The sequence below is a fragment of the Electrophorus electricus genome, chromosome 19 (genome assembly GCF_041902795.1).
Source record: "Electrophorus electricus isolate QZ-2024a chromosome 19, ASM4190279v1, whole genome shotgun sequence".
NCBI classification, from domain to species: Eukaryota; Metazoa; Chordata; class Actinopteri; order Gymnotiformes; family Gymnotidae; genus Electrophorus; species Electrophorus electricus.
This window is the reverse complement of record NC_137515.1, coordinates 6,946,005-6,973,756: the sequence shown is the minus strand read 5'-3', so window position 1 is coordinate 6,973,756 and position 27,752 is coordinate 6,946,005. Positions and strand designations below refer to the sequence as shown.

The following is a 27,752-nucleotide window of genomic DNA, read 5'->3' as shown; positions in this document are numbered from 1 at the left end:
GCTGAATCCTTTGTGAGCTGTAAATGAGAAATCTGCATGATCGGGTCCGGTTTGAGACACGAGTAGAAATGATAACTGGTTGTCCAAAGTTATGCCAAAGCTATAAGCAACTGCAGACAATGAGACCAGGGAGTTGTGCTGCACTGATCTTGTAAGTTGTTTATATAAGGGTGCAGCCAGAATTCTCACTCCAAATGATTTATTTAATTTTTATTTTCATTCAGTGATAAAGTGGGTGGTGCTTCGACATAAAAAAGGTTTTGCATTTTGCAAAAGAAAACAGACACGACATACAAATTCACCTACGTTTATGAAATAAGTCTCTGCTTAAGATCTGCTCCACTCATTCATCACCTTAGCACACTCTGGCAAGCACTAAGGCAAGTCCACATAAAAGTTAATTCTGTTTTGTAGAGTGTATACAACAGACTGAATATAAACCTAACTTTCCAAAATATTTGAGCGGAATTTTAAGTGATGATATATTAAGCAGAATAAAATGAGAACTTAAATAATTAGACCGGAAATAAGGTTTATAATAATGGGGTGAAGGGGCAGGGGACTTGATTTGCGGTATACAGAAATACAGCCAACAGTCACACAAACATGTACAGTTAACAAAATCAAGACACTCAAAACACTAGAGCTGGTTAATAAACTTTTCTTCCTCACATATGCCCAAACGATATAACATTTATATATTAGCTAAGGGGTTTAATTTCTGGAAAAGTAGTTCTGTATTGCATTTTTTGAGATACAAAGGTACACTATTGTCTTCATTTACATTTCTACAAAATTAAATGGTCAGATCACTTGAAAGGAAGCAAGAATTCTCCTAAAAAATAGATTTGCCTTTCAAAAAGCCCAATTTATAATTATTTACTTAAAGGAGCATGTTTGTTGGTTAAAAAGAAACCCTGGATTGTTGCTTACTGTCTGCAGCTCTGAGAAAGACGTACATTTCCATATACTCACCAAAAGACAGAGAACCCATTATAAGCAAGTATAGGATGGCACAGGTGATGTACTTTCAAATTTAGCATGGTTATAAGAATATAAAATGAAAGCGTTCCACAAATCAGTGTATCTGGCAATGTGCTGTGAAATATCATCAAGGCAGTGATTACTATGCACTCATCTACAAAATGACATCTAAAAAGGAGAGCCAAAAGCATAATTTAAAAGACGAATTTGTCATGGGGCAATACACTTTTGCAATACAGACCACTGCTTGCATTCTAACGGACTGTTTCTTAAGCAGCAAACTGATCAACAGTATCAGGATTGTACAGACACTTATAAAATAGATGACAGAATCTAAGCAAACCCTGAGCATTGATGTGGCAATTAAGGCACACCAAGATCTATCAACCACTCTTTACATCTTGTTCTTGGTGACAATCCAAATAACTCCATGTGTTTATTTTGACTTTGTGTAATGATATTTTCTTAATCATCTGATGCAGGGAACATGATATAATGCTTGACTTATTTCTTCAAGGACCAGTCATGGAGCCAATACTGAATACTGATGACAATACAAAATGCTCCACAAGGAAGTCATGGTTCAGCACACAAGTATAAGCTTTCAATATACTCAACCTCCTTAGATGCTCCAAACTAGACCTGTAAATAACTCATATGATTTTAAAGTTAAATTCTGAATTGCCCAAAGTACATTAGATAAAATATAACTTGATTAAAAACCATATCTCTATTTCAAGAAACCACAGTGTAATAATTTGACCTGGGATGTGAAAAGGCACTCTGGAACAGAACATGCACTTTAAGGAAACAAATACTTTATGAGGAACATATATCTGGTTGTCCCACTGCTCAATTTACCACCTTTCCTAATTTGGTATATTTATTGAATGGTACAAGGTAAACTTAATGCAAAGTTTTATTTCTAAACTAATGTACTGACCACCTGTGCCAACCCAAACATGATTCCAAAACATTCACACCAACATTATGCCTAGATCAGCCAACTAATGTGAACTGTCTCAGCACATATAACTGTCTCCTCACCCATTTCCCCTGATGACACAATTTTTCTTCATTTTCAATCTGCAACCAATAATGACGTTTAAAAAACAGGACACCCCACAAGCAAACATACAACAAAAGAGACCCTGAAATCCCCATACTGACTCCTCCTAAGGTTTTTTTTGTTTGTTTGTTTGGTTTTTTTTGCATATTTCAACAGGGGGCATATATCATTACAGAAGTGGAAAACTGGGGATTTCATTAATTAAAAATTGTCTGTTTACAAAATGTGTTCTAAACAGGTTCTAAACAGTCAAATTTAGGGCACCTAATAGTACGTTCTGTGTGTAATGCATAGGGTATTTCTTCCTTATGAGTGCAGACTACCTGTAAAATGTCTGTGTGGGTATATATGAGTAAACAGTTCGGTTTGGCCCTGCATATGCATGCTTTTCCCAGCAGGGGCAGCATGAGCCTGCCCACAAGGACTCCTCCACTGACTCCACTAATTTACCCACCTCTATGTGCTGAAAAAGGTGTCAAAGAGGAGGTACATCCCCACCCCCCCCCCGCCCCCCAAAAAAGTTCAGGGCTGGTTGGAGTAGAAATGAAGACCACTGCTTTCATAGCATCAAAGTACAGGACAAACAGAATAATGAGATTAAAATTAATTAACATGTGCAATAATGGTAAAGCCTTCCTTCACCTCAACTGGAACTCAGTGATGCAATCAAACCGGAAATCACTACCCAACTCTGGGACTCAACACTGTCAGCTTCTTTGGGGAGTTACAGCTGGTCAGGAAAGAGCATAAAAAAAATAAATATTGAAAATGCATTATAAAGAGGCTACAATATAGGCTACATATTGTACATATGATTACTGAGTTGAGGTTATTAGCGGTAAATAAAACAAACAAAGAAAATGGACTGGGGTGAGGGGCTAACAAACACTGAATTAGAAATGGCATGATTATGAATCTGAAATAAGAAGGAAAACATTTGCCTAGGGAGGAAAATGTAAAAAAACAACTATCTTAAAAACCACTCTAAAATCAAATCTCCTCCAAATAAGCAAACTGTGCAAGGCCACACGAGAAGGTCAGGGGGCTGTGTACCTGTCCGCTGTGCTGCACAGTGTCATTTTTCCCTGACCCAACCTCTCTTCCCTTGCTCACAACTCAGAAACCATGGGGAAGACTCTTTCTGCATTTCCACCAGTCTTCCATGCAGCTCACTGTAGGATCAATCCAGGGGGATGGGGCCTCCCTAGTTTCAGCAGACGTACAGCTTTTTATGTCAAGTGTAAAGCATGATATACGTCCAGGAAAAACCTACAGCTGGAGGAGGAGTGTGACAAGCTTGTTGAGCCCCCATCGGGGACCAATTACCCTAGGCCTAAGAAACAGCAAAAGTCTCAACTCAGCCAAAGCCTGGTGGGAGGCTTGAAGAACAGCCTAAACCAAAGCCCTGCAGTGCAGTTCAGCTTGGCCTGGCCTGGCCAGAAGCATGGGGTGGGGTGGAGACAGTCCTAGCAGTTGATGGGGCAGTCCGTCTTAGCTTTGGCGGCAGAGCTGATGATTCGACGCAGACAGCGGCCAAACTCCTCCAGGACCAGCCTCTCAGCCAACGCCTGTGGCTGACTGGTCAGCTCAGCCTGCTCGGCCTGCTCGAGCAGACAGTCGCACGTTGCCTCAGCGACCTCCTTCGTGACAAATGTGTATGGCAGCCTAAGAGAGAGAAGAGAGGAGCAGTGAGGAGTGGCAGTCAAGAGACATCAGACCATGCATTTTCAGGATCACAACAATGAAGAGAGGATGAGGTCAGTCTCAAACTGAGTCATCCAAAAACAACTAAACCACATTACCTTCTTAAAATGACAACCACATTTTAAGAAGCATTCAACCACAAGCATTCTCAGTCTCAAGAATGCTGGTAAAAGCAGCTCTAATGTGCTGGATCTCAAAACAGCACAAGTTCATTTGTGTAGTGATGACATCTACTGGCTATTTTCATTAAAAGTGTTAGGGTGAAGACATCCAGCAACGGCCAACAGCCAACGGCTCCTGCCTTGGACATTTATGCACTGAGCCGGCAGTCGTCACAGAAACCCAATGAAAAGACAATGATCTGGAAACAGCAGGACTTACTTTCCTCCTCCACTGGTGATGGCTGGGGTGGTCCTTGTCAGCAGGTCTGAGATCTGACAGGATAGCTTGGTCTTGGCCGCAGTCTGCTGCTGTACCCGTACCTCCGCTGCGTCAGCCAGGTGCATCAGTGTCTTGCGCTCTGGACTTTCCTCAAAGTTTTTACAGCCCACACACTTACAAATTGACGAACACATGATCTTTGCCTAAAAACAGGTGGGGAAAACGATTTGGGTTTACTCAAATAAATACATTAAAACACTCCTCATTAAAATACATTACCACATTACAATGCTACACATTTCAACTAGCAAACAACAGTTGAAAAACAGGACTCAGTGAGTTCATTAAGAACATCTTCAGTATTTTTGGCCCAAATCTAGGGAACATAATCCAGCTTGTCCGTGCTTGCAGACGGTATGAAAGCAGGGGTGCACCGGTGAACTCTCACCTCGTAACACTCGCAGTAGTTCTTTAAACAGCCAGACTTCTTGCAGTTGCAGCCTTTGCTGTGTCTCCTGTCAGATTCACCCTCCTTCCCTTTGCCAATCTTGGGCTTGAAGGCCACTGGGTTTCTGTCTAGACATGCCTGCCATGGTCGAACATTTTATATTAGGATAAACTTCGGTCTAAGAAGGCAAAAGCTGTTCAATTTTCCTGGTGTTACTTGATCAAAAGAGCTACAGAGATAAACACAGTATAGCAAACTAAAGCAAAATGTCTTTTAATGAACCAATTAATGTGAGCGTGAATACCTTAATGGCTTTGAGCCGTTCGCTCTCATGGTCAAGGTTGTTGAAGCAATTGACGCAGTTGCAATTGTTACAAAATTCTCCATTTGCAAAGCAGTCACAATACCTACAAGTAGAATGAACCTCTTTTACCGATGCATCATAAGTGCCAAGCAAGCCTTTCATGCTGTTGTGCAGGAGATGAAGGGCTATACTAGCAGGAAGAGCACACTTACAATTTCAGGCACTGTGACTTTGTGCAGTTGCAAGGCTTACGTGGTCGTGAGGTTGCATCTGATGTTGATAAACTGCAATAAGGCCAAATAAAATGCATTAGCTTTTCAACAGGCTCTCATTCCACTTAAATAAATGTAAGTGAAATAACACAGAATAACCTGAAAATAGGATTTCTGAATCAAGGCAGACAGATCCACAGAGGGCATACAGGCATACACTGAACACAGTTACAATGTGCAATATGCCTTTTGAAAAGCCACTTTCTAGAAACCACAAGAGGAATTATGGGACCATACTGTTTCAGATGGTAAAATCACATGACAATCGTGTGTGTAATCACAATAGCATGCGTGTAAGCTTGCATGGTTCGTCTTTTTTCTGCACATGCTGCAGTACTCGCCAGACTGCTTACCCATTGAGCGGAAGCCTGGCCTGCGTCTGAATGGCGGTGGGGTTGGAGAAGCCCGAGCTGCTGGCCAGAGTCACAAACGCAGACTGTGGCAGCTACAGGAACAAGCACAGTCAAATCATGCATTCAGGCTGAATCCCCATCTCCATACTAGCACAGTCAAGGGAGTCACAATGCTCAGAGTCACTATACACAGACAGACAGAGAGAGAGAGGCGAGAGAGAGAGAGAGAGAGAGAGACAGACAGACAGACAGACAGACACCTGTGTGACGTATTGGGCTGGCAGTACAGCGTAGCCCATGTTTCCTGAGCCGGGGGCAGGGGCGAGCACTGTGCCCGGGGGTAGATTGGTCAGGTTGGGCTGAATCTGAGGCAGCGGGGTGGCTGGCATTATGAGCCGCTGCTGCGTCTGGCTGGTTGTCACTACTTGGGCCGCAGACGCCATGGGCTTTGGCACCACCTGAGCAGGGAGAAGCAGCACAGCACTCAGGGACAATCGAAAAGCATATTTTGTTGAGAGAGATTATTAAACATACACAGTCAACACTAGGCCTGCACCAACACGCCCGAGAAGCTGATGCTACCTCCACCGCAAATGTCCAGTTGCATTAATTACAAGTAAAAAAGAAAATGAGAAAAACTCATGAAGATACTGGATTGTTAACTTGCTGGTCAAGTGCAATGTTACCTGTTTGACAGTCTGTGCAGGGACTATAGGAACAGACATTCTCACTGCTGCAGTGTTCATTACCATGGGCTTGGCTGTAAAAACAGCAAGACAATCAAAATGTACATCACAACCACTGAAAGTAAAGGAAGTCTCTTAAATGAGAATTTAAATCAAGCTGTGAACTTTCACTCTCACCCATTACAGCAATACTGTGTGTCTGTATGTGCACATGCACAGTGAACCAGCGCACCTGGCTGGATAGCAGGGTTGGTGTTCGTGCTGGGGCTGGCCGTCTGGGCTGTGCTGCCCCCAGTGGTGGTCGTGACCAGGCGCACATAGTGGAAGCGGCTGCCAGGCACTTGGATTTGCTGCACATTAGGGGGTGTGGCCAGGGGAATGATGGTCTTGAACTGAGGTGTGCTAACTCCGCCTACTGCCACCGTCTGAACCGGCTTCATTGCCTGTGAAGAGAGCAGAGGGAAGTCCATCAGTGGGGCCCCATCAATGCATATTCAGTTGTTATTTGAATATTGATCTTATATTTAAAACAACACAATAAGTACAAAACCCCCCTTCATTTAACTGGTCTATAGGCAAACAATGAAACCACTGTCATTTCCGCTATTTAGGCAAATGATTCAAAACTAAGATTATTATAGTTTTTCACTTCCAAAGGTACACAACACCTTTGTGAGGGGATAAAATGTTTAAGTGTACGGTTGGGGCACCTGTGTTGAGGATTGGCTGGTTCCTGCCTTGGCCGGAGAGGTGGTAGTGGTCTGCTGTACTGTGAGGATCTGCTGGCCCAGGGCCACGTTGAGAGAAAGAGGCATGGGCTTCTGCGGAGAGCTTGGGGCCGGGCTGGTCACTGACACCACAGTCAGCTACACGTGAGGGGTGCAGAGGGGCAACAAGAAGGGATGTCAAAATGAAGCCACCCCTAATGGGGAAGACTCCCCTAACAGGGATGACTAATGAGAATATGGATGTATCACTCAACAAAGAGTGGCTAGGGGTGCTAGCTAGCTCCAGGCTGGATCTCTGGAATAGTGTTCTAGGAATGTTTAGAAAGGCTGATCTGTACATACATTTTTAAGCTTTTCTATGTATGAAATTATGAATGTGAAATAATATATAAATGCTGATTACAATGGCTATGCATTACTAGTACTACTACTACTACTACTGTAATAACTCTAACCAGTAAGGTGATTTCAAAGAGCAAATAATTAAAAAAAAAAATGTTTACTGCTAAAGCAACTTCACAGGACCGTTAAAATGTACTACTCATTCGAATACATGCTCATCACACAGTATACTTTAACAATATCCAAGCATCTTATTCTCCCTTTGCTCTGTAATAAATGAGAGACCAAAAACAGTGAGTGATGGTTATGATTGGAGAGGCCCACCTTGCTGGGAGACTTGAGGGGAGAGATGGCCACCTTACTGCTGCAGCTGCTGGTCATGCTCTGGGCTGCTGTGGTTATGGCCTCCCCGACCGCAATGCTCCGGGGTGGGGTCACTGGTGCACTCTGGGTAAGAACCCTCCCTGAGTGAGAGGGGGACAGGAACAGGTCACCCTTAACAATCCTAACAGCAGGTGCTGAGGTCTGGGCAGTGATGCACAGGCAAGATGCTAAAGGATTCCGACTAGTTTCATTCTGTATCAGCCATGTTAGCTTTCCTGCTTCATATGTGACTGGGTGGGATCATAGCAAATTTGTAGCGCTGTGCTTAGATAAAGAGTTCTCAGGCAAAGCTTGGAGCGTACGCAGAACAGCATGACTAAGAACACAGTATGACCAACCGCGCTCAGCTCAGTATGACCAAGCGTGCAGTATGACCAAGTGCACAGAGCACAGTATGATCAAGAATGCAGAGCAGAGGTGGTGGGAGAGCAGTACACCCTATTTACACCCTCTACTCAAGTGCCATATTTCTGTAAAAAAATGTACATTTTTCATGTGTACGCGCGTGTGTTTTTATATATACACACATGGGAAAATTTTGAACAAATAGGAATTCAAATGCATATATATAGAGATGTGGCATGTATGTCACAGTAGCCTAGGAGGTCTGTGCTGCTGCTCAGCCTAAGAGAAGAGTCACCTGTTACCACAGGCGGTGCAGGTGCTTGGCTGGGCAGGCCCTTGTTGTTCAGGGCTTTGGTGATGATCAGCTTCGTTATCATGGGCCCTGCCGTGGAGACGGGCGGCTTTTTTGTAATCTGGTAGAAGGAAGCGTTTAACAGTAAAACATCTAATATCCAAATACATGACAGACATTCAGGAATATGAAAGAATCACAGTTAAGAAAATCTAAATATTCACAAAATACAAAAGACTGATTCAAAGCACTTAATGCGACAAAATTAACAATTCATTTCCAAATATGGGAGTGAACTATTTGTCATTGTGTTGTAGGAATACAAGCTAATGGGTCACTTTTTAGACTACTTTTCTGTGAAGTAAATACATTCCGATGAAAACTGATAAAGGAAACATTATTTCTAACTATACCAGTACAATAGTTGAATCAAAAATAGTCCATGAATATCTGAAAAAGTTGCAGTCTTGTTTGTGCATTAACAAACAGCCATACTTTAGTTAACATTTCATCAGTAATCTGTCATCTATAGATGCAATTAAAACCTTACATAGCACTACATTACTTCTCAACCTTAGATAGAATCTCAGATTAGTACTATTTAAATTCTTCTTTGCTTTAATAACATTTACTAATACAAGACAAAATCTAAAGCCCACATAGCACATTCTAGTGTAAAAATAGATTTTAAAAATTAAAAAGATTTTCCTAAAAAAAATTCTTGGTCATTCTCAAGCACACTAAACTTTTGGCTAACTGAACCTGGCCTTCTTAGTCATTCTCCTCCTAAGACACTTGTGCCGAATACTCGCGTCTGCACCCAGGAACGATTCAGGGCTCATTTGAAGGAGGGACTCATTATCGTTGGTTCGCTTTCACATACAAGAACTCAATGCAGTTCTATACGTTATTTTTTCTGCTTAGACTCGCAAAATGGTAGGAAGAAGCTTCATCCGTTTGCTGCTTGGATGCACTCATTCAAAGCTCAAACCTTTATCAATAATTTTTATACAGCAGGTAAAAAAGTATACAAGTATATTGGGACCATTGTTTACTCTTAGAAACAAAAGGCTGATAAAATGATAACTATCTGTAATTCTCTGAAAGTTATAAATGTAATAATACAACTTTGTCTTTTTTCACCCCTTTGATGTGATATCAGACATTTATCTTTTAGCCCCCTACACTGTATTGTTCTATGATGTAATGTTCTCTTGGTTCAATAAATGTTACAAAACAAAAAAGATGAAAAAACAAACCATAATTCAGCAAGGAACAATGCTTTTGGGATGCATTAAATTTCACCACGCAGGAGCACCTGCACACAAGGAGCCGTTCCCGAAGGACATTTGCTGCATTGTCAGTGTCAGCTCAAGGGGGTCTAGAACAGCCACTGTGCATTGTACGTTTATAGATATACGCTACAGTACTGTGCAAAAAAAAAAAAATGTACGGTATGGATTTAAAAGGTTTATTTGGATAGTTAGTGTTTATTTACTCAGAAAATACACAAAACTTGTAAAGAGAAGTAATGCGATAGGTAGAACCAATCACACAGCCCCACACATGGCTGTGTAATTGGCTGCGAAGTGCACCAGAGCTCACTAGAACCACAGGCCACCAATTTCAGAAGGACCAGAGATCTGTGCTCTGGACCGCTCCTGGTCTTGAAAATAGCTTTCACACTTGACCAAATGTATCAAACTCATGGTACAAGAGGACCGGGTCTGAAAAAACCCTAAGACGACGTGTCTGGAGTCGAAGACCATTTTCACACAACAGGTTTTTTCTAGACCCAGAACCACATGCTCTGTGAGCTCAGTAGGTTTGGTCTAGTGTAAAAGCAGTTTTCGAGCCCAGGAGCAGTACAGAGAGCTGATCTCTGGTGCTCCTGAAATCAGTGGTCTGGAGCTCACTACAAGCGAACTCCAATGCTCTCCGCTCTTGGTGCTGTGTGTGGGATTGTGTGATTGGTTCACTTCACTTTGACTTTGCTTGAAAATGTTTTGTTATGGCAGGGAAAGGATTGCAGTGTATTTTATGGAGGTTCTCAATTATGTAACAGTATGTCTAATGACACCAGTCTTATAGGACTGGAGCCAAATTACTGTAATAAGCTCACCTTTGCAGAGTGAGTGTACTGAGATGATCATGTGAAAAACATGTCTCCTGATGGTCTGCATGGCCAAACATTCTTTCATACAAGAATGGCTCATTTGCATGTGCTCCTAAATGGTGAAATGGATGGATGTAAGGAATTGTGCAATCAATCAATGGTAAGGATGGAACTGTTTTATGTGAAAGCAAACCAGCAAAAATGAGCCCACCCCTCAGATAAGCCCAGAATCAATCCTGGATGCAGAGTCAAGTTTTGAGGACAAGTGTGAAAACACCCTAAGGCAGAAAAGGCCTGGTTAGACTTGTAACAGTGGAACATATGGACTATGACACTATCAAACTCTCTGATGCTATTTAAGCTTATACAGTGGAGTCAATTTATCAGAACAAATCTAAAATTGACATTACTTCTACAATATAAGCTCTGCTTACTCAGAAAAGTTGGCTAGTTCTACTTGTAACCATGTAGTTGCGTGGACACCCACCCACACACCCACGCACACAAGACACCCACGCACACAAGACACCTGTACAGTCTTGACTTGCTGGGCCTGTAGGGGTGAAGAGGTCCCCAGCAGTTGGCTGGCTGAGCTGACAGCTTGCACACCAATCACAGGCTTTAACTCTGTCCTTGCCGTGGTCGTCACCACCTTGAATTGCTGTGGCTGAGCTTTGGCATCCCCTGTGCCCTGAGAGGTGGCGGGCTTGCTCCAATTGTGAGGCAATGCCAGCACAACCGGCTGGCCTGTTTTACTAAGACCAGTGACTAAGAGTTTCTGGCCTTCCTGCTTGAGGACAGTAGCACCCGGAGACTTGCTCTCTGAGGCTGGGGAGGCGGCCACTTTGTTGAGGATTAGCTGGTGGTTGGCTGGAAGCGTGAGCGGGACGGAGAGCTTTGGGAGGCTCTGGCTCACCACAGGACTGCTGGGTTTGGTGGCAGTGGTGACAGGCTTAATGCCAGGGGAGGAAGACGAGGTCACAAGAAGCTGTGCCCCAGAGCTGATTCTGCACAGAGTTGAGTCTGTGGTGGTGGAGGTGGTCAGAGCTTGCGTCTTCTGCGTTGGTGTAGCAGCGGAACACAAGCTGACAATTTCAGGCACCTCTGTTTCCATAGGAACCTGAGCAGGCTCTGGCTCGCACTGGGTGGATGGTGTGGGGAGCTCAGTTGGCTCCTCCTCCATGGCGATGGCCTCTGTGTCCATGATCTCATCAGGGAGGATACTGTTCAGATCAGGCGACACCACGTCCATGCTCTCACATGCACTCCCTCACTGAAACAAGGACACAGATGACCAAATGTTTGTGGAGAGACTGCCAGGCATGAAATTATTTAAAAAATAAGTTACAGCTAAAAATGCTAACAAAGCTTGCTAGAAGCAGTCAGCCCAAATCTTTGATAATGCTACCTGGTCTGCATTACTAGCTTTCATTCATAAATAGAATTCATAGTTAGACCTAATGTAATCTGAGTAGTACAAATGATCATTAATATTATAAGACACAAATGTGGAGAGAACTGCAAAACAATTGGAAGGCTAGTTATCAGTACTGATAACCAAGATACAAAAAATGTAACAAGGGAAGCAGTAAGAACACAGAAACAGATACTCCTCTGACAGTTCTTTATTTCCACTTTGTAACGGGATTATACTCCATCTTCTGTAAATAATATCTAGTATTTCTATATAGTTATATGGGACATATCTCGTTTTCACTCCATCTACATAGGTTGCTTGCTTACGTTGTATATTTTGAATCAATCAGTGCCTTAATCACAAGTAACGCAAAGTGAACACAAACATAAAAATTGCACTTGAATTCAGTTATGTATTCAGGGTAATAATTTGGCTAGCGTGTATGTCAGCAAGGAAGTATGCATTATACGACTCGGGGACTGGAATATGACACAAGTATTTTAAGTACAATATTGAAACTCTTATTGATAAAGCTTCATTTTCACTTAAACAGTTTAAGAGTCCCACAAGGCGGGTTATTCGAAAACGCAGGATAACGCCTGTATGCACCGCAGTGCAAAGTAGTGCTTTGTAATACCCAAGTTAGTATTTTGGTAACTAGCAGAGAAACTAGATTAATAGCAATATGGATGTAACTGAGAACTGAACGAGCTTTCATGGCTATAACTGTTTAGCTAGCTAGCCAAGTTATAGTTAATAAACCTGCGTAAGCAACACAGCTAACACTGACAAGTGTTGTCAAGCTCTGAAATCTGGCATCATAAATAATACGCAAAGATGGTTCTCTCATATGTAAACCAAGTCTCACGACTCATCGTAGTGAGACTGTATATCCTTAAAAATACACTACCAGCACACGCTTAAACTGTAAATGCGACATTAAGAAACGATGGAATGCACTCTAGGCCTCTTAACATCCAAGAAAAATAATCATTGTCCTACCTCAGCAGTATGCTATGGCTACCAAATAGGTCAGGCAGTCAGATTCCGAATTTACCAGTGATGATCGATCTTATAAACTGCAACAATACGCTGCAATTTACAAAATAAAACTAATGTAAAACACATGTACATACGGGATGAAAACCGGTAGCTGTGATAACAGTCCTAGCTACAAAAGTGACGAGCGCGTTGCGTTTCTATTTCAGGCCGGGGTTGGATTTCGAAAGATCCGCCATTTTCAACTCGTCATCAGTTCATTTTGAGACATGAGAAGCAACAGCGAAGTGGGGGTTTGTGGCTTTGTCAAAAAAAACGCCACACGGCAGAAAAATAACAGCAACACATTGATCGTTTACTTGCATGCTCACGACTGCTCCCCTTCCAGAAAAACCATACACTGCATGGTTGAGTTAACAGAAGACTCCCACTATCGACCCGGGCGCAAAACAGGAACTTCTAAATTAGCTCTACTATTGAATCCCCCCCGCCCCACAAAGTTATTTTCTAATTAATTATCTTTTATAACTTAGTAGTAATGCTTCTAAAAATAACCATAGTTAAATAACACAGTTGGTTTCGCCATAAAGAGCATGCAAATATGGCTAGAAATGTCAAGGTTTAACCAATTTAGCTAGTTATTATGATTAGCTTAGTATGATGCAACAATTGTTTATGTAGGTTAGCGTAGCTAATAAACATAAAATACGAATAAACGTAATCATTATAAGGCAAATAACTAGTGTTCACAAGATGCAGTGTTTTAAATATTAAATACTCAATTACAAATAATGGTTGCTTAAATAATAACGCAAAATAGGTACCCATGCTAAAATATTTAGCCGAGAATAAACTGAAATACGCCAAATTTCAATTCACTTAAACAGAACTGGGTACCTCACCAATACAACAATCTGCGACAAAAACAAAAATATCACTTGCCAAAAAGCAATCACCTTAGAGACACCATTACAATCAGTGGATTAATATTCAACATATGGCGCAACAAAATATAGCTAATTAGCTACTTTGAAAAGATAGGATACCTTGGTAACTATGTCTAAGTTCTTTATCCAGCCTGTTAGCTACACTGTCAAGTTAGCCACCTTGACCGTCAACGCCAACTTCACGACAGCTGCACGAGCCAACTAGCTTGCTAAGCAGCTAGTTTAGCAGTCAATTAATTACGGACCATATTGACCTAAATAATATTATTTACATTCATTATTCGCAATAATTGTGGGTGTCACTAAACTTTAGAAAAAAAAAAAAAAAAAAAACACACAAAAAAACCACACTATCACGGGCCAGTGTAGCTAGGATACATGTCCACCCTCCAATGCAATTGCCAGCCCTGCGAGAGCGCCTAGTGAATCCGAGTAGCCGACATCAGCTGTTAGCTCAGCGGCTATATTAGCATCGGCCAGCTAGCTAGCTAATATCATATTGCCTCACTTAACAACCGACGAAGACAGCGGAATTCTTACACTTTGCCGAAATTTCTGTCTCAGTGGTTTACTACAAATGGGACACGTCTTGCTTCAATCACGTATGGACAAGTCCAACACGATACTGCACCATTTCGATCATACGATTGTTTAAAATACCGCGCCTAGCGCCATTTCACCTCTAACATCCCATAATATGGCCACGCCTTCAAAGGAAACAACATATTACGTCTTTATACCACTTCCGCGGGCCGCTTCTTCCGTTTTTGCAATAAATGTTTAACTGAAGTAAAAGGATAAAAATAAGCAATATACATAAACTTTAATGGCGAGGTATAAAAATAGTTAATCGATTGATTTATGATATTATGATAGATTTTTCCCCTCACACAACGCTCACTAACTGGCCTGTTTTAAGGGGCAGGCCTTGCATTCTTTTCAATGAGCTCCAATGCTTGAATCTGTATTAATGTCATTGCGAAGACAAATAAGAACTTTACACTCTGGAGGTTTAAGTATTTTTATGTATTATGTTTTGTCTTAAATAATTCTGAAACAGCGTAAATTAAGCATATTTTTTGGTACATCCAGTTTTTGACCTTTAGTGCTAATCCGTTCTTTTTACTAACAGGATTTGCAGCGACAGTTTTCAGTAACCCTACAGGCTACAGATTATGTATATCTCAGAGACACAGAATATACCAGATTTACTATTGAATCCAAAATTGGAAAAAATGGTCTGTCATTGGGGGTAGTTATACAGTAGCACAGTTATTATCTGAATGGTCATTTATCTCACTCTTGACAAGCGTGTTTGATGTTTTTGTCTCATATGTAGGAGATCAGTGGAGGATTCTTAAAAAGAGACGCAGTCTCTGCATCATCCTGGAGGATTCTGAAGTGTTTTAGTATATTAGTCACCGTATTTTTTAAAGGATGATAAATCAGCAACAAAGTCATTCTTGTTAACTGGTCAAGAGTGAGATAAATGACCATTCTGATAATAACTCTGGTACTTTAGCCTGTAGCATGTATCTGCTCTATATGTGTTACATGTACATTTATTAATAGCCACTATAATTGGCATAAAAGATCTATTGTTATCACCCATTTCTGCTCATAACTGCAGGAGATGTCTACTGTATTACAAGAGATTTAATCATCTTTACATTAGAGAAACCAACAGAAAGCTTGTGATTGTTTTGTTGAACATATTTGGACCATCAGAATGAATGATTTGTCACTTCTAGTGGCAAGGCATTTTAATGCTAATGGACACTGCATTAATGACATACACTATATTGCCAAAAGTATTTGCTCATCTGTCTTCACATGCATATGAACTTGAGTTACATCCCAATCTTAATCCATAGGGTTTAATATGATGTCAGCCCAGCCTTTGCAGCTATAACAGCTTCAACTCTTCTGTGAAGGCTTTCTACAAGGTTTAGGAATGTGTTTATTGGAATTTCTGACCATTCTTCCAGAAGCGCATTTGTAAGGTCAGACAATACTGGACGTGAAGCCTGGCTCGCAGTCTCCACTCTAAATCATCCCAAAGGTGTTCTATCAGGTTGAGGTCAGGACTCTGTGCAGGCCAATCAAGTTCTTACACACCAAACTCATTCATCCATGTCTTTATGGACCTTGCTTTGTGCACTGGTGTGTAGTCATGTTGGAACAGGAAGGGGCCATCCTCAAACTGTTCCCACAAAGTTAGGAGCATGAAATTGTTCAAAATCTCTTGGTATGCAGAAGCATTAACAGTTCCTTTCACTGGAACTAAGGGGCTGAGCTCAACTCCTGAAAAACAACCCCAAATTATAATCCCATTATAATTTGCTGTCATTACCAATTGCTTCCACTTTGTTATAATACCACTGACAGTTGACTGGAATATTTAGTAGCAAGGAAATTTCATGACTGGACTTGTTACACAGGTGGCATCCTATCACGGTACTATGCTGGAATTCACTGTGCACCTGAGAGTGACCCATTCTTTCACAAATGTTTGTAGAAGCAGTCTGCATACCTAGGTGCTTGGTTTTATACACCTGTGGCAATGGAAGTGATTGGAACACCTGAATTCAATGATTTGGATGGGTGAGTGAATACTTCTGACAATATATTGTATCTTAGCATTGCCCATTGTTCCTATGGCAGCAACGAAAGTAGGAAACTCAAAGGAAAAGAACTACATTCATACATGATCTACATTCTTGAAACTTTATAACTCCATGGAATTAATGTTATGAATTAAACATCTACGTTTTCTACCATTGTAACGTGGTGGCCTTAATGCCGAAGGGCATGGAGCAGGACTCTCCATGACTCTCGACATGAATGAACATTTAATTACATAAAACATAACGGCACTCACAACACAAGCAATAAATGTAAACACTTAACGGTTAACACTGAACAGAACAATTAACACGACTACCATTAACAATGACGAAAGTACAAATTGACAGTGACGACGTTAACATTTACATCAATAATGACCAACACCCTGCAAACAAGGACAAAGTGGGGGGGTTGTATACACACACACACACACACACACACACACACACACACACACAAATAAAGACAAGACAAGGTGCAGGTGTGTGTAGGTATAGCCACAAACATATCCTCCCACTTCACGAGCGTTCCGTGACAGAACCCCCTCCCAATGGGCGTGGCTCCCAATGCGTCCGTCCAATGAACGCGAACCTCCGGGTGCCGTGTCCACATTAACATGCACACAGCACGCAGTACCAGGTGGGCCAGGTGCTGCCAGCAAGGGAGACCTTACGGCGAGAGGGAGAAAGGTAGCTTCCCTGCCTCTCAGGGTAGTCCGGAATGCTCCCAATGGCATTACGCCTGTGGACATACGAAAGGCACATAGACAAACAAACAATAGTGCCCCACACACAAACATATACAGCGCAGTGACGTGGTGCCCGCAGTCCGCGCAGGTGCCTTGACGTGTCCGTGGCCTCAACGGACATGTGGGGGTGCATGTCCGCCCCGGTTCCAGACGTGCCACCCTCCCCAACAGTCCTCCTTTTCCCTGCCGCCCTAGGAGCGTCCCAGAGCCGGTTTGCCTCCGGGGCTTTGGGCAGAGCCTCCAGTCTCGCTGGCGAGTCCACTGATGGAAAGGAACTCGGGCTTCAGCCCTGCCCTCCGGAGATCCTGATTGCATCACCCAACCACCCTCTTTCTGGTTGGTGTGGTGCCCCTCCGTCCTCCTCGGCCCAGGCTCAACATCCCTAGGCCCCCCCACCCCCCAAGAAATTCCTGGGGATGTTCCTCTCCACTTCTGGAGACGACACAGACAGCGGTCGTGGTCCTCTCCCCAATGCCCTGGGATCCAGGCAGCAGTGCGGGGGGTGCCTACGCACCTCCCGCTAGGAAGTCTGTTTTTTGCCGTGGGAGCTGGCATCCTGTGGTGGTTGTTCATTCTGTAACGTGGTGGCCCGAGTTCAGAAGGGCGTGGACTCTCTCGACATGGACATTTTTTATTTATTTTTATTTAACATTTATTACATATGATATACCGGCACTCACATATAACACGAACGATGAAGATGAACACGAACACTTTTAACAATAATAAGACTAACCTTACCATTAGCATACTACATCAACAATGACCAGCACGCTACATATAATAACAAGGGTTTATATACACAGACAAGATGAGGTGCAGGTGTGGCCACAAACAATTATCCTCCCACGTCACATGTTGGGTCAAACCCTGTGACTCCCGGGAGGCGATCATTCCGTGACAACTATACTCTGGTTATTTAGAAATTCAGAAGCACTTTGCTTGCACAGTGGTTGAAGGACCTCTGCCAAAACATCCAATTTATCTGAAAACCTTGCGATATCATTCAAAGGTGCTTTATTGGCATGAATATAATAAGATACACTGTTCCAAAGCAATTAACAAGAAACACATAAATAGAAACATAATATAGATAATATAGATTGGAACAGAGTACTAGAAATTGTTATTTACAAGATTATTAGTAATCAATAAAGGAAAAGGAAAATAAATATGTAATAATCAATAATAATTTGTTTTTAATGTTCAGAACAGGCAAGACGCGCGCAGATAAAGGGAAGAAGTTTATTTACACCGAGATTGTAGTTAGAGGGAGAATCCAAAAGAAAGGCAGTCCAAAATTCCAATATCCAGAGAGATAAATACAACCAGGCAAACAAATCCAAAGGGAGAGACAAGAGGCAAAAATCAACAGGGTCAAAAACATAACACAAGCAAAGCCAAAGGATGAGGATGAACAAGTAAGTGATCCGTGATGGGTGTAATTTTGCTCCTTGCTGTAAACAGGCTTCTGAGAAATGTAATGATATTGATTGTTGGCTGAGCTGGGAGAAAATGGTTGCACTGGCATGGCATTGTTGATTGTCCTCAATGGTTGTCCCTCAGGTTGTGACAGGCTGCGTACCAAGTCAAAGTCAAATTTATTTCTATAGTCCTTTTCACAACAGTCATTGTCACATAGCAGCTTTACACATATCCAAATCCAAGGCCCCAGTGAGCAATCCAAGAGCGACAGTGGTGAGGAAAAACTCCCTAGAGCCTCAGGAAGAAAACTTGTGAGGGACCAAGACTCAAAGCGGGAGGGGCATCCTCCTCTAGCTCACAATGGACACTACAATAGTAACAACAATAAAGAGTAGAGTAAGTAGACACAGAGAAAAAAAGATAAAAGATATAAGCAATGGATGTCTATTCTGCTTTTCTTGAAGTCTTAGTCTGGTTTGTGCATGTGTCCATCTTATATAAGAACGTCGGTCAAGGGCAAGAAGTAGTTAGCTGGCGTGGAGGTGTGGTGGGTGGTGGAAGGAGCCTTGCCAGCTGAGATGAGCTGAGGCTCAGTAACAACATGACAACAGGAGTAGGTGTACCTCAGCAGAAAGAATAGATTATTAGACATGTCCAGGTACAAAGGTGTGTAAATTAAGGAACCATAATGCAAAGATGGACTCCGGCGGATCTAGCTATGGCAGCACAGCTAAAGGAACAGAGCCAGAAGGAAACGCAAGCATGACAGCACCTTGGAACATCAGCTCTCCACTGCTCTCTGCAAACTTAAGTGGCAAAAGAGAGGTGAAGTGACATCATCATAACATCCCAGTTTCCCAGAACTCTCAATGCCCCTAGACCCCCCCCCCCCCCAAGATCTGCACCTTGACCTAAGATAGGAAGTATTTAAGAAAATGCCTGACTGTATAGATAGATTTTCAGCCTAGCCTTAAATATTGAGACTGTGTCTGGGTCTTAAACATTTACAGGAAGCTTATTTCACAGTGTGGGAGCTTTATAAGAAAAGTCTCTGCCCCCTGCAGTAGATTTTCTTAATCTTGGTACTAGTAACCTTTTGATCCAAGCAGACATGGTCGTCCGTAATGCACTAGGAGTTAACTAAGGTACTGTGGGGCAAGACCATTCAGTGTTTTGTAGGTCATTAGAAGTATTTTATAATCAATACAAATTGTACTTGGAGCCAATGCAATGTAGCTAATGTAGCATTAATATGATCATACTCTCTAGCTTCTAGTAAGAACTCTGGTTGCTGTATTTTGAAATAACTGGAGCTTGTTTAAGCTCTTAGTGTTACTGTCAGATAAGGCCAAGTAGTCCAATCTGCAATTGATAAATTAATGGACTATCTTTTCTGCATCATGTAAATTATGTTCCTAATCTTTGCAATGTTTCTGAGGTGGGAAAAGGTTGTCCTAGAAATATTAGTGACATGAGTTTTGAACGAGATACTGGGATCCAGAATTACACCGACACCACTTACTGTTAAAGAATGAACGATTAGGAGACCATCGGGTTTTATTACATAATGAAAGAGCGTACTCCTGGCGTACTTCATCAGCACATGGATAATTTCACCTAGAGGTAGCATATATAAAGTAAAAAGCAGGGGCCCTAGAACAGATCCTTGTGCCACACCTAAACTAACCTTGGTTTGTACTGAAAAGTACAAAAGTACACTGGTAACAATTGGCTAAACAAGATTTAAAACAGGAAAGAGCCATTCCTGTAATGCCAATGTTTTCAAATCTATCTAGTAAAATGTGATCTATGGTGTCAAATGCTGCACTGAGACCAATCAAAATAAGCAGAGAGACCCTAATTGGATGCCAACAACAGGTTACTGACTACTTTAATCATTACAGCCTCTGTACTATGATGAGGCCTAAACCCTAACTGAAAGACTTCAAGTACCTGATATATACATGTATCCAAAGCAACTTACAATTGAATACAAGTTGAGCAACTGAGGGTGAAGGGCCTTGCACAGGGGCCCAACAGTGGAAATTTGATGGTGAGGCTTGAACTAGCAACCTTCTGACTACTAGTCAAGTACCTTAACCTTATGGGTGGTTTAATGACTGCTAATTTGAATGATTTAGGAACATAGCCAATGTTCAGGGAGGAGTTTATTAGATTTCATAGAGGTTTGATTACTTCAGCTAGTATTTTTTAGGAAAGGGTGTGGGCAATTTCAAGGACTTTCTTGGTTGCTCCTTTTATACCCAAATATGATTGCATCACAATTTTTAACATTTCACAATTTTTATTTTTATTTTTTTGTATTAAATTGCCCCATAAACACTTTTTGGAATATGCTACTGTCATCAATTTCACAGCAAGTATATGCCAATAAAAGGTAAAAGAACAAAACCATGTTTTTGTACTGGGTTCTATTAAACACAGGTCAAACAAAATGTACAAATCACTGCTTTGTGTTTTATTAGCATTTTACCCATAGCGGCAACTTTTTGAATTGCAATTGTAATAAATATGTGTGAGTTACTTTACTGAGTGACAGGCTTCAGTGCATGTTATAGATTACTTTAATGAACATTTAAATGTCGCAATTTTCCCGAAAGAACACAATTTTTCACAGCTTTGCAAACATCAGGGCTCATTCACTGAAGCAAAGAATTTAATTAGATAAATAACTAACGTTAAGGTTTTTTCACTTACATGAAACATGAGATATACTAAATCTGAACAATAATCCTGTGTTTGTAAAGATCACTTTTAAGAAGCTGATAATGCAATCCAAAGTACTTGCTTTCGTTCCACTTTAAGTGTATTTTAAGGCGCCTGTAAATGGCGCTTTTTATCTCGCTGAGAATCACTTCTCTGTACGTAATGCTGTAAAGCTTCCAAATACATGGACTGTACTTTATAACTCAAGATTATCTAAAAGGCCGTAACTAAATAGAATAACAGTAAAGGGGGGGTTTGTGGTTAATCCTGTGAACTACTACTGAAAACATGTTTGGTGTAGGAAACAAATGTGTTTTTTTTGTTTTTGTTATTCTTTATTGTAATTCATACTTCTGCTTTCAAAATTAAAGAAGGATGCTGGTCAAATTTGGAAAACTATTTTAATTTTTCGTTTTTAGCCGTTTAGTTCTATTCACACACATTTGTTGTCATACATAAAGGAATATGAAGTGGCCGGGCTCCTCATAGACCGGCACGGTTATTACTCATTAAAGGGAGAATGGAAATCCGAATATGAAGCTGACGAATAAGTAGCCTATTTCAGTCTCGCTGAAATACTTACCATTTATGAATTCGACATTTACATTTATGAATTCGAATTCTCGATATTTACTTACCATTTATGAATTTTCCCCCACCATCAATTGATATTAAAATATTATTGCCTTCAAGAGGAAAAACAGAACATTTTCTTCAGTTATCAAAGCGCCAATGTCACAAGTAGCTGAGGCATTAATTTGTTATGGAGAATAACCTTTTTTCCGTGTAAGTGATGAAGTCTGCCTGTATTTTTTTCCGAGCCCTTCTACAAGTAGGCCCCAATGACCAAAGTGCCAGGTCTGGCATCTTGAAACATTTGTTAAAATAAGCAAACGTTTAGAAGAAGCGAAAGGAGAAACTAGTCCTCCATACATGCAACCATCCTTATGTTTTCACAGATCAGCGGGAGTTGGAGGACTGAACCGGGATCCTCTCGAGCGCGAACGGTACCCTCTTGGTTTAATAGTAAAGTCGTCGACGTTTATGGGGTTTTTTTTAAACGAAAATGGCGTCCGGCGTAAGACAGGAGCTCGCCCAGCTCATGAACTCTAGCGGCTCTCACAAAGACCTCGCTGGGAAGTGCGTATTGCTGTATTAATATTCGCTACATTGTCGGTTTTGTTGATGAGAGGTTCAGTCACTAACGACGTGGAGCGGAAAGTAAGGCTACGTTAATGTTAGATGACGTTAGTTAGCTGGCAGGCTACATAGCCGAACCAAGGTTTTATGCACGGCAGCTATCATTACGCTATAGCTAGGTTACTATGCTTACAGATAATCAGTTGATCACCGATCAGACTAGGAAGTGTTTAATAAGTTGCTTGAATTTTTGCCTCACGACACTCACAAAATATCTGCATTTTACAGAGAGATGGATTTATCTGATGGGCCCAGATGCAGCTCGGTGGCTAGCTAGCTGACTAGATAACTACATTATCTTAATGTACGCAGCGAGGATAACTAGCGATCTATCACGTTCCTTAGCGGTTACCCGTCACACTCGTGATTAAATGTTTTTTAATGCAATGAATAATGCATTGGTGGCTACGTCGATATAAAGTTCTGTTATAAACAGACTCGTTTCTGAGCAATGAATGTCTTCTCAAATGGAATATTGAATTATTTTAGATATCGTCAGATACTGGAAAAGGCTCTACAGTTTACGGATGCAGAACAACTTGAGGCCCTGAAAGCATTTGTTGAAGCGAGTAAATACTTCAACACACCTTACATTCAAGTGAATATCATGATGCATTAAAATGTTTAGTTTTCGTATCTCTTTAAGAGACTATATTTTTTTTCTTCTGGCAGTGGTCAACGAGAATGTCAGTCTGGTGATATCCAGGCAGTTGCTGACTGACTTTTGCACACACCTTCCAAGTTTACCCGATAGTACAGCTAAAGCAGTTTATCACTTTACTCTTGAGAAAATTCAACCCAGAGTGATCTCCTTTGAAGAGCAGGTGAGTCTGACAGTTATTTATATCACATAATGCTTTCCTCTGGTTGCCTGTCCATGTAATTTGCCTTGTTTGGTCAGAATGAGCTAGTGAATGTGTTTGATTTAACCATATTCAATATAAAACAAACACTTTCACAGGTGGCTTCCATTAGACAGCATCTAGCCACTATTTATGAAAAGGAAGAGGACTGGAGAAATGCTGCCCAAGTTTTAGTGGGTATACCACTGGAGACAGGCCAAAAGTGAGTCACTTTATAAAGCAAAGCCTTTGAACCAGATTAAAATGTTAAAATATTTTTTTGTCAGTCTAATATGGTATAACATATAACATACTCTCCTGTGACTATGCTTTTAGACAATACAATGTTGACTACAAGTTGGATACGTACCTAAAGATTGCCCGCCTTTATCTGGAGGATGATGATCCTGTTCAGGCTGAGGCCTATATTAATCGTGCCTCTTTACTGCAGAATGAGTCCACCAATGAACAACTACAGATCCATTACAAGGTGCAGCATGTGCACTTCATAAATAGAATGTAGTGTGTGTCATTCTGAAAATTGGAAGATATCTGCATTCACTGTAAGACAGGAGGCCTTGTCGTTTGAAAATTCATAACAAATACAAACATGGAGGGTTGGGTGAAGTGTTTGAACACGTTTGATCATGGACAGTAAAAAGTGTCTTTGATATAAAGAGGCACCTGATACAAGTACTGAACATTTTCAGGTATGCTACGCCAGAGTGCTGGACTACCGACGAAAATTCATCGAAGCAGCTCAGCGCTACAATGAGCTTTCCTACAAATCCATTGTCCATGAAAGCGAGCGGCTGGAGGCCTTAAAACATGCCCTTCACTGCACTATTCTGGCCTCTGCAGGTATTCCAGTTCTGGTCCATGTTATTAGAAACATTGAGTCATTATTTAGAATTTTAAATCAATTAGAATAATGCAGTTGAACCGCTAGGCTCACAGGGCTCTGATTGGTCTGTAGGGCAACAGCGCTCGCGTATGTTGGCTACACTGTTCAAAGATGAGCGATGTCAGCAGCTGGCGGCTTATGGCATTCTGGAAAAGATGTACTTGGATCGCATCATTCGGGGGAACCAGCTGCAGGAGTTTGCTGCTATGCTGATGCCCCATCAAAAAGCCACCACTGCAGATGGTAAATTAAACAATACCACTGTTACCATGATATGAGCAGTAGCCATCTCAATTTGTGCAAGGACAAGGGGACACTTTAGCTGGAGTGGTATATGATTTGTTTATTCTGAATCTTAACGAAAGCTCTACAAGGGAAATTGTTTAAGCTGTTTTGAATCTTCTTTTCAGGCTCAAGCATCTTAGATCGAGCAGTCATTGAGCACAACCTTCTCTCTGCTAGCAAGCTGTACAACAACATTACTTTTGAAGAGTTAGGAGCACTTTTAGAGATTCCACCTGCAAAGGTAAGACTGCTTTTTGACCAGTATCACTATGCAATGTATTGTAGGTAATTGATAATGCAGAACATTGAAAGCTTTTTAGAGTAGTGGTCATCAGTTATCATCTCTTGGTGCTTGAATTTGAGTTTTGAAGTAATCCATTCTTTGTGGTGTTTACATTACACAATCTTGATGTAGCCTGAATATATATCTTACGCTGAGTTCATTGTAGGGCATTGCCATAACAAATTACCTGTTGAAACCCTGAATGTTGTTTTGCTGGAGTTCTTGGGCAACTCTCCACACTTAGGAGGTCAGTGCAGAAGGCCATAAAGACAAGCTCAAATCAAAATAAAAGGTATTTACCCTGTTAGTTTGACAGCCATCATCATTAGCCTTGAAGCTGAAAGGCTTCGCATAGTGGAGGAGAAGGGCATCTAGATCTGCTGTGTAAAGTACTATGGGGCTGAGAAAATCAGGTAGATATGGTCAAAGGTCTATGCACTGAAGCAGCAGTTCAAGGAGGTTGGCTAGGATGAGTAGCAATCTCTGGTTGAAGTCTGCAGGCTCCTCAGGATGAAGCTCATGTCCTTCCACAGGGCTGAAGGGCGAGAGAGCAGGTCAGGAGATGTGCAGCCTCCCATTTCAAACCCATTTGGGTTCACATGGCAGCTGCTAGGACAGAAGCGCAATGGCCACCTCACCTGTTCCAAGGTGGAGTCTGTCATCTCCGTAACATCTGCAGTGATGCAGTAAGGTGTTCGCAGGTGGAGACAGACCATCATCTACAAATACCTACAGTGATAAAGTAAGGGAGGAGATCCTAGGGGAGTGTGGTGCCTTGATTAATCCACATTAGCCCACCTTTTAATAATAAGGAGCCCAGGTGAGGAAGGTAGATTTACTGCATTTGGCATACGCTCTTATCCAGAGCAACTTACAAGAGTGCTATGTCATTTTCTCATAGAATGTATCCTAACCAGTACAGTAGATTAGAGTCCATTGAACTAGAATGCTGTTGAAGGACATGAGGTTGTCAAGGCAGTTAGAGCCAGTTCAGCCCCAGGACCCAGTAGAATGCCCTACAAAGTGTATAAGAGGTGTCCCAAGCTTCTGGTCCAAGTGTGAAAGAGCCTAAGATCCTGAGGGCTTACCTGGAGGAGGGGGAAGGTAGCCTAAAAGTGAAGATGTGCAGAAAGTGTGTGGATTCCCAAGGAATGAACTGAAGCAAGAGGGGAAGATATTTTTCAGGGTCATGGCCTAACACCTAACTGGTCACCTCCTGAGGAACACACATTGACACATCTGTTCAGAAGGGTGAGATCCTGAATGTCTCAGGGTGCCTTGAGCGTACAGAAGTTGTAACACAACTTATCAGAGAGGAATGAGAAGGATCTTTACCACACCAGTTGGTGGAGACAGCAATGGAAAGGCACCATGTCCCAAGTAAGGTCATGGATCTAATTTTGGACTACAATCATGGCTTCAATCTGAGAGACACTTTGGGGGCAGTCACTTCAGGTTGGCACAGGCTGGATCATCACAGGATGAACTATTTCAGTGCTGCAGTTAGCCTTGAACATGCTGGTCATGTCAGCTGAGCTGGAATGCAGAGGCCCTCTATCAAAGTCTAGAGATTGACAGCCCCCCATCAGAGCCTTTATGGATGATCTGACAGTCACACAAACCACAGTGCCAGTATGCAGGTGGATTATCTGAGGCTCAGAGCAGCTCATCACATGGGCATGGATGTGTTTCAAGCCAGATAAGTCCAGGTACTTGGTGCTGAAGAGAGGAAAGGTGACTGGCAGGTACCAGGTACAAAAATGCCATCAGTAATGGGAAGATCTGGTTAAGAACTTCATTAAGGCCACAGGAGTTGGAGTCATGGCTGGTGGCAGTTGACATGACAGGGCTACCAGGAAATTCACAGCCTGTATCTATCAGCACAGAATCCTTCCCAGAGTTTTGTTGCCACTGCTGATCTATGAATTCCTGGGTCAGTGGTTGTGGGCTTTGGGAGGAGGATCAGTCAGCACCTGCACATGTGATGAAGGGCTGATTGATCTTGAAACATCACGTCACATGTTTTCCTGGTATTTACACTAAATCTATGAAGAATCAAATCACATCAGTGTGGTAATCCTGTTTCCATTATCCTGTCCATTTCTTTGCAGGCAGAAAAGATCGCTTCCCAGATGATTACAGAGGGTCGTATGAACGGCTTTATTGACCAGATAGATGGCATTGTCCACTTCGAGAGTAAGTTGGGTCTTTGAACAGCATGACTTCTGTCAGTGTCTGTGAAAGTTCAGATGTTAACATGGTTCCATCACGTTGTGTTTGTTTATTAGCACGAGAGGCGCTACCCACCTGGGACAAGCAGATCCAGTCACTCTGCTTCCAGGTCAATAACCTTCTGGAGAAGATCAGTCAGGCAGCCCCAGAGTGGACAGCGCAAGCTATGGAAGCCCAGATGTCCCAATAAACCTCACACTCTTAATTCAGTCCCATTCTGACATCTCACCACTTTTAGGTCAAAAACAGGCACTTTTAAAGGACATATCAACAAGAGAACAGAGAACAGGCCATCTGATTAATCTGTTTTTTGCTTGATGGGCAGTTAGATATTTACAGCACACCTGATGATGGCATATTCACAGCGACTGTCTCAGGCTTTGAGGCTCATGTCATAATAACCTGGACATATGTGAAAATGGTTTCATTTAATGTCTTAATAAATCTTTGTGTAAGCCTACACTCCTCAGGTGTTAGGGTATCTTGGTTGTAGTGGTGTGACCAACCTCTGTTATATAAACGTTTGTGAAAGTTGATGTGTGCTGCAGTTTCACTGTTTTTCAGTTAATTTACAAAACTAATGAACTGTTTCTGAGGACTACTGAAACTAATAACTAGAACAGTAAAGAAAAATTTATCCTCGAGGATTTACACACTAAAATATAACGGTATGCAGTTGTTATTGCTACTGTTAAGATTAATAACTT

General features: G+C 41.7%; 2 protein-coding genes across 11 annotated transcripts; one reads left to right on the top strand and one right to left on the bottom strand.

Moving 5' to 3' along the window:
- Positions 1 to 194: 194 nt before the first annotated feature.
- On the bottom strand, positions 195 to 14,466 carry lin54 (lin-54 DREAM MuvB core complex component). 7 transcript variants are annotated; one of them, XM_081702555.1, is made up of 15 exons: positions 14,312 to 14,466; positions 12,828 to 12,917; positions 10,938 to 11,681; positions 8,296 to 8,413; positions 7,596 to 7,735; positions 6,912 to 7,067; positions 6,434 to 6,644; positions 6,202 to 6,275; positions 5,776 to 5,973; positions 5,516 to 5,607; positions 5,103 to 5,174; positions 4,891 to 4,993; positions 4,587 to 4,724; positions 4,139 to 4,341; positions 195 to 3,718 (listed from the first exon to the last, which is right to left on the bottom strand). In XM_081702555.1, exons 3-15 carry the CDS (start codon positions 11,658 to 11,660, stop codon positions 3,520 to 3,522), a joined length of 2,427 nt encoding a protein of 808 aa, XP_081558681.1. In that variant the 5' UTR covers positions 11,661 to 11,681; positions 12,828 to 12,917; positions 14,312 to 14,466; the 3' UTR covers positions 195 to 3,519. The 7 variants fall into 7 exon arrangements, 6 of the variants coding, with proteins under 6 accessions (XP_081558681.1, XP_026863858.2, XP_026863868.2 ...); XR_014118691.1 differs by having other exon boundaries at positions 195 to 2,783; positions 3,107 to 3,718; positions 10,938 to 14,466; XM_027008057.3 differs by lacking the exon at positions 12,828 to 12,917 and having other exon boundaries at positions 12,962 to 14,466.
- Positions 14,467 to 22,282: 7,816 nt separating this feature from the next.
- cops4 (COP9 constitutive photomorphogenic homolog subunit 4 (Arabidopsis)) lies at positions 22,283 to 27,579 on the top strand. 4 transcript variants are annotated; one of them, XM_027008578.3, is made up of 10 exons: positions 22,283 to 22,439; positions 22,989 to 23,068; positions 23,172 to 23,323; positions 23,461 to 23,564; positions 23,678 to 23,831; positions 24,052 to 24,202; positions 24,318 to 24,488; positions 24,656 to 24,771; positions 26,925 to 27,009; positions 27,102 to 27,579. In XM_027008578.3, the coding sequence occupies exons 1-10, from the start codon at positions 22,366 to 22,368 to the stop codon at positions 27,233 to 27,235; spliced, it is 1,221 nt and encodes a 406-aa protein (XP_026864379.1). In that variant the 5' UTR covers positions 22,283 to 22,365; the 3' UTR covers positions 27,236 to 27,579. The 4 variants fall into 4 exon arrangements, with proteins under 4 accessions (XP_026864379.1, XP_081558228.1, XP_026864386.1 ...); XM_081702102.1 differs by having other exon boundaries at positions 22,376 to 22,439; positions 22,989 to 23,064; XM_027008585.3 differs by lacking the exon at positions 22,283 to 22,439 and adding an exon at positions 22,487 to 22,520.
- The last annotated feature ends 173 nt before the right edge of the window (positions 27,580 to 27,752 follow it).

Coding starts and splice junctions, on each gene's coding strand:
- lin54 (XM_081702554.1), bottom strand. CDS start 11,660: ATGGACGTGGTGTCGCCTGATCTGAACAGTATCCTCCCTGATGAGATC. Junction 6,276..6,433: donor CAACCCTGCTATCCAGCCAG/GTGCGCTGGTTC, acceptor CTGTTTTTACAG/CCAAGCCCATGGTAATGAAC. Junction 4,994..5,102: donor AAGTCACAGTGCCTGAAATT/GTAAGTGTGCTC, acceptor TTCTACTTGTAG/GTATTGTGACTGCTTTGCAA.
- cops4 (XM_027008578.3), top strand. CDS start 22,366: ATGGCGTCCGGCGTAAGACAGGAGCTCGCCCAGCTCATGAACTCTAGC. Junction 23,565..23,677: donor CCACTGGAGACAGGCCAAAA/GTGAGTCACTTT, acceptor CTATGCTTTTAG/ACAATACAATGTTGACTACA. Junction 24,203..24,317: donor CACTATTCTGGCCTCTGCAG/GTATTCCAGTTC, acceptor ATTGGTCTGTAG/GGCAACAGCGCTCGCGTATG.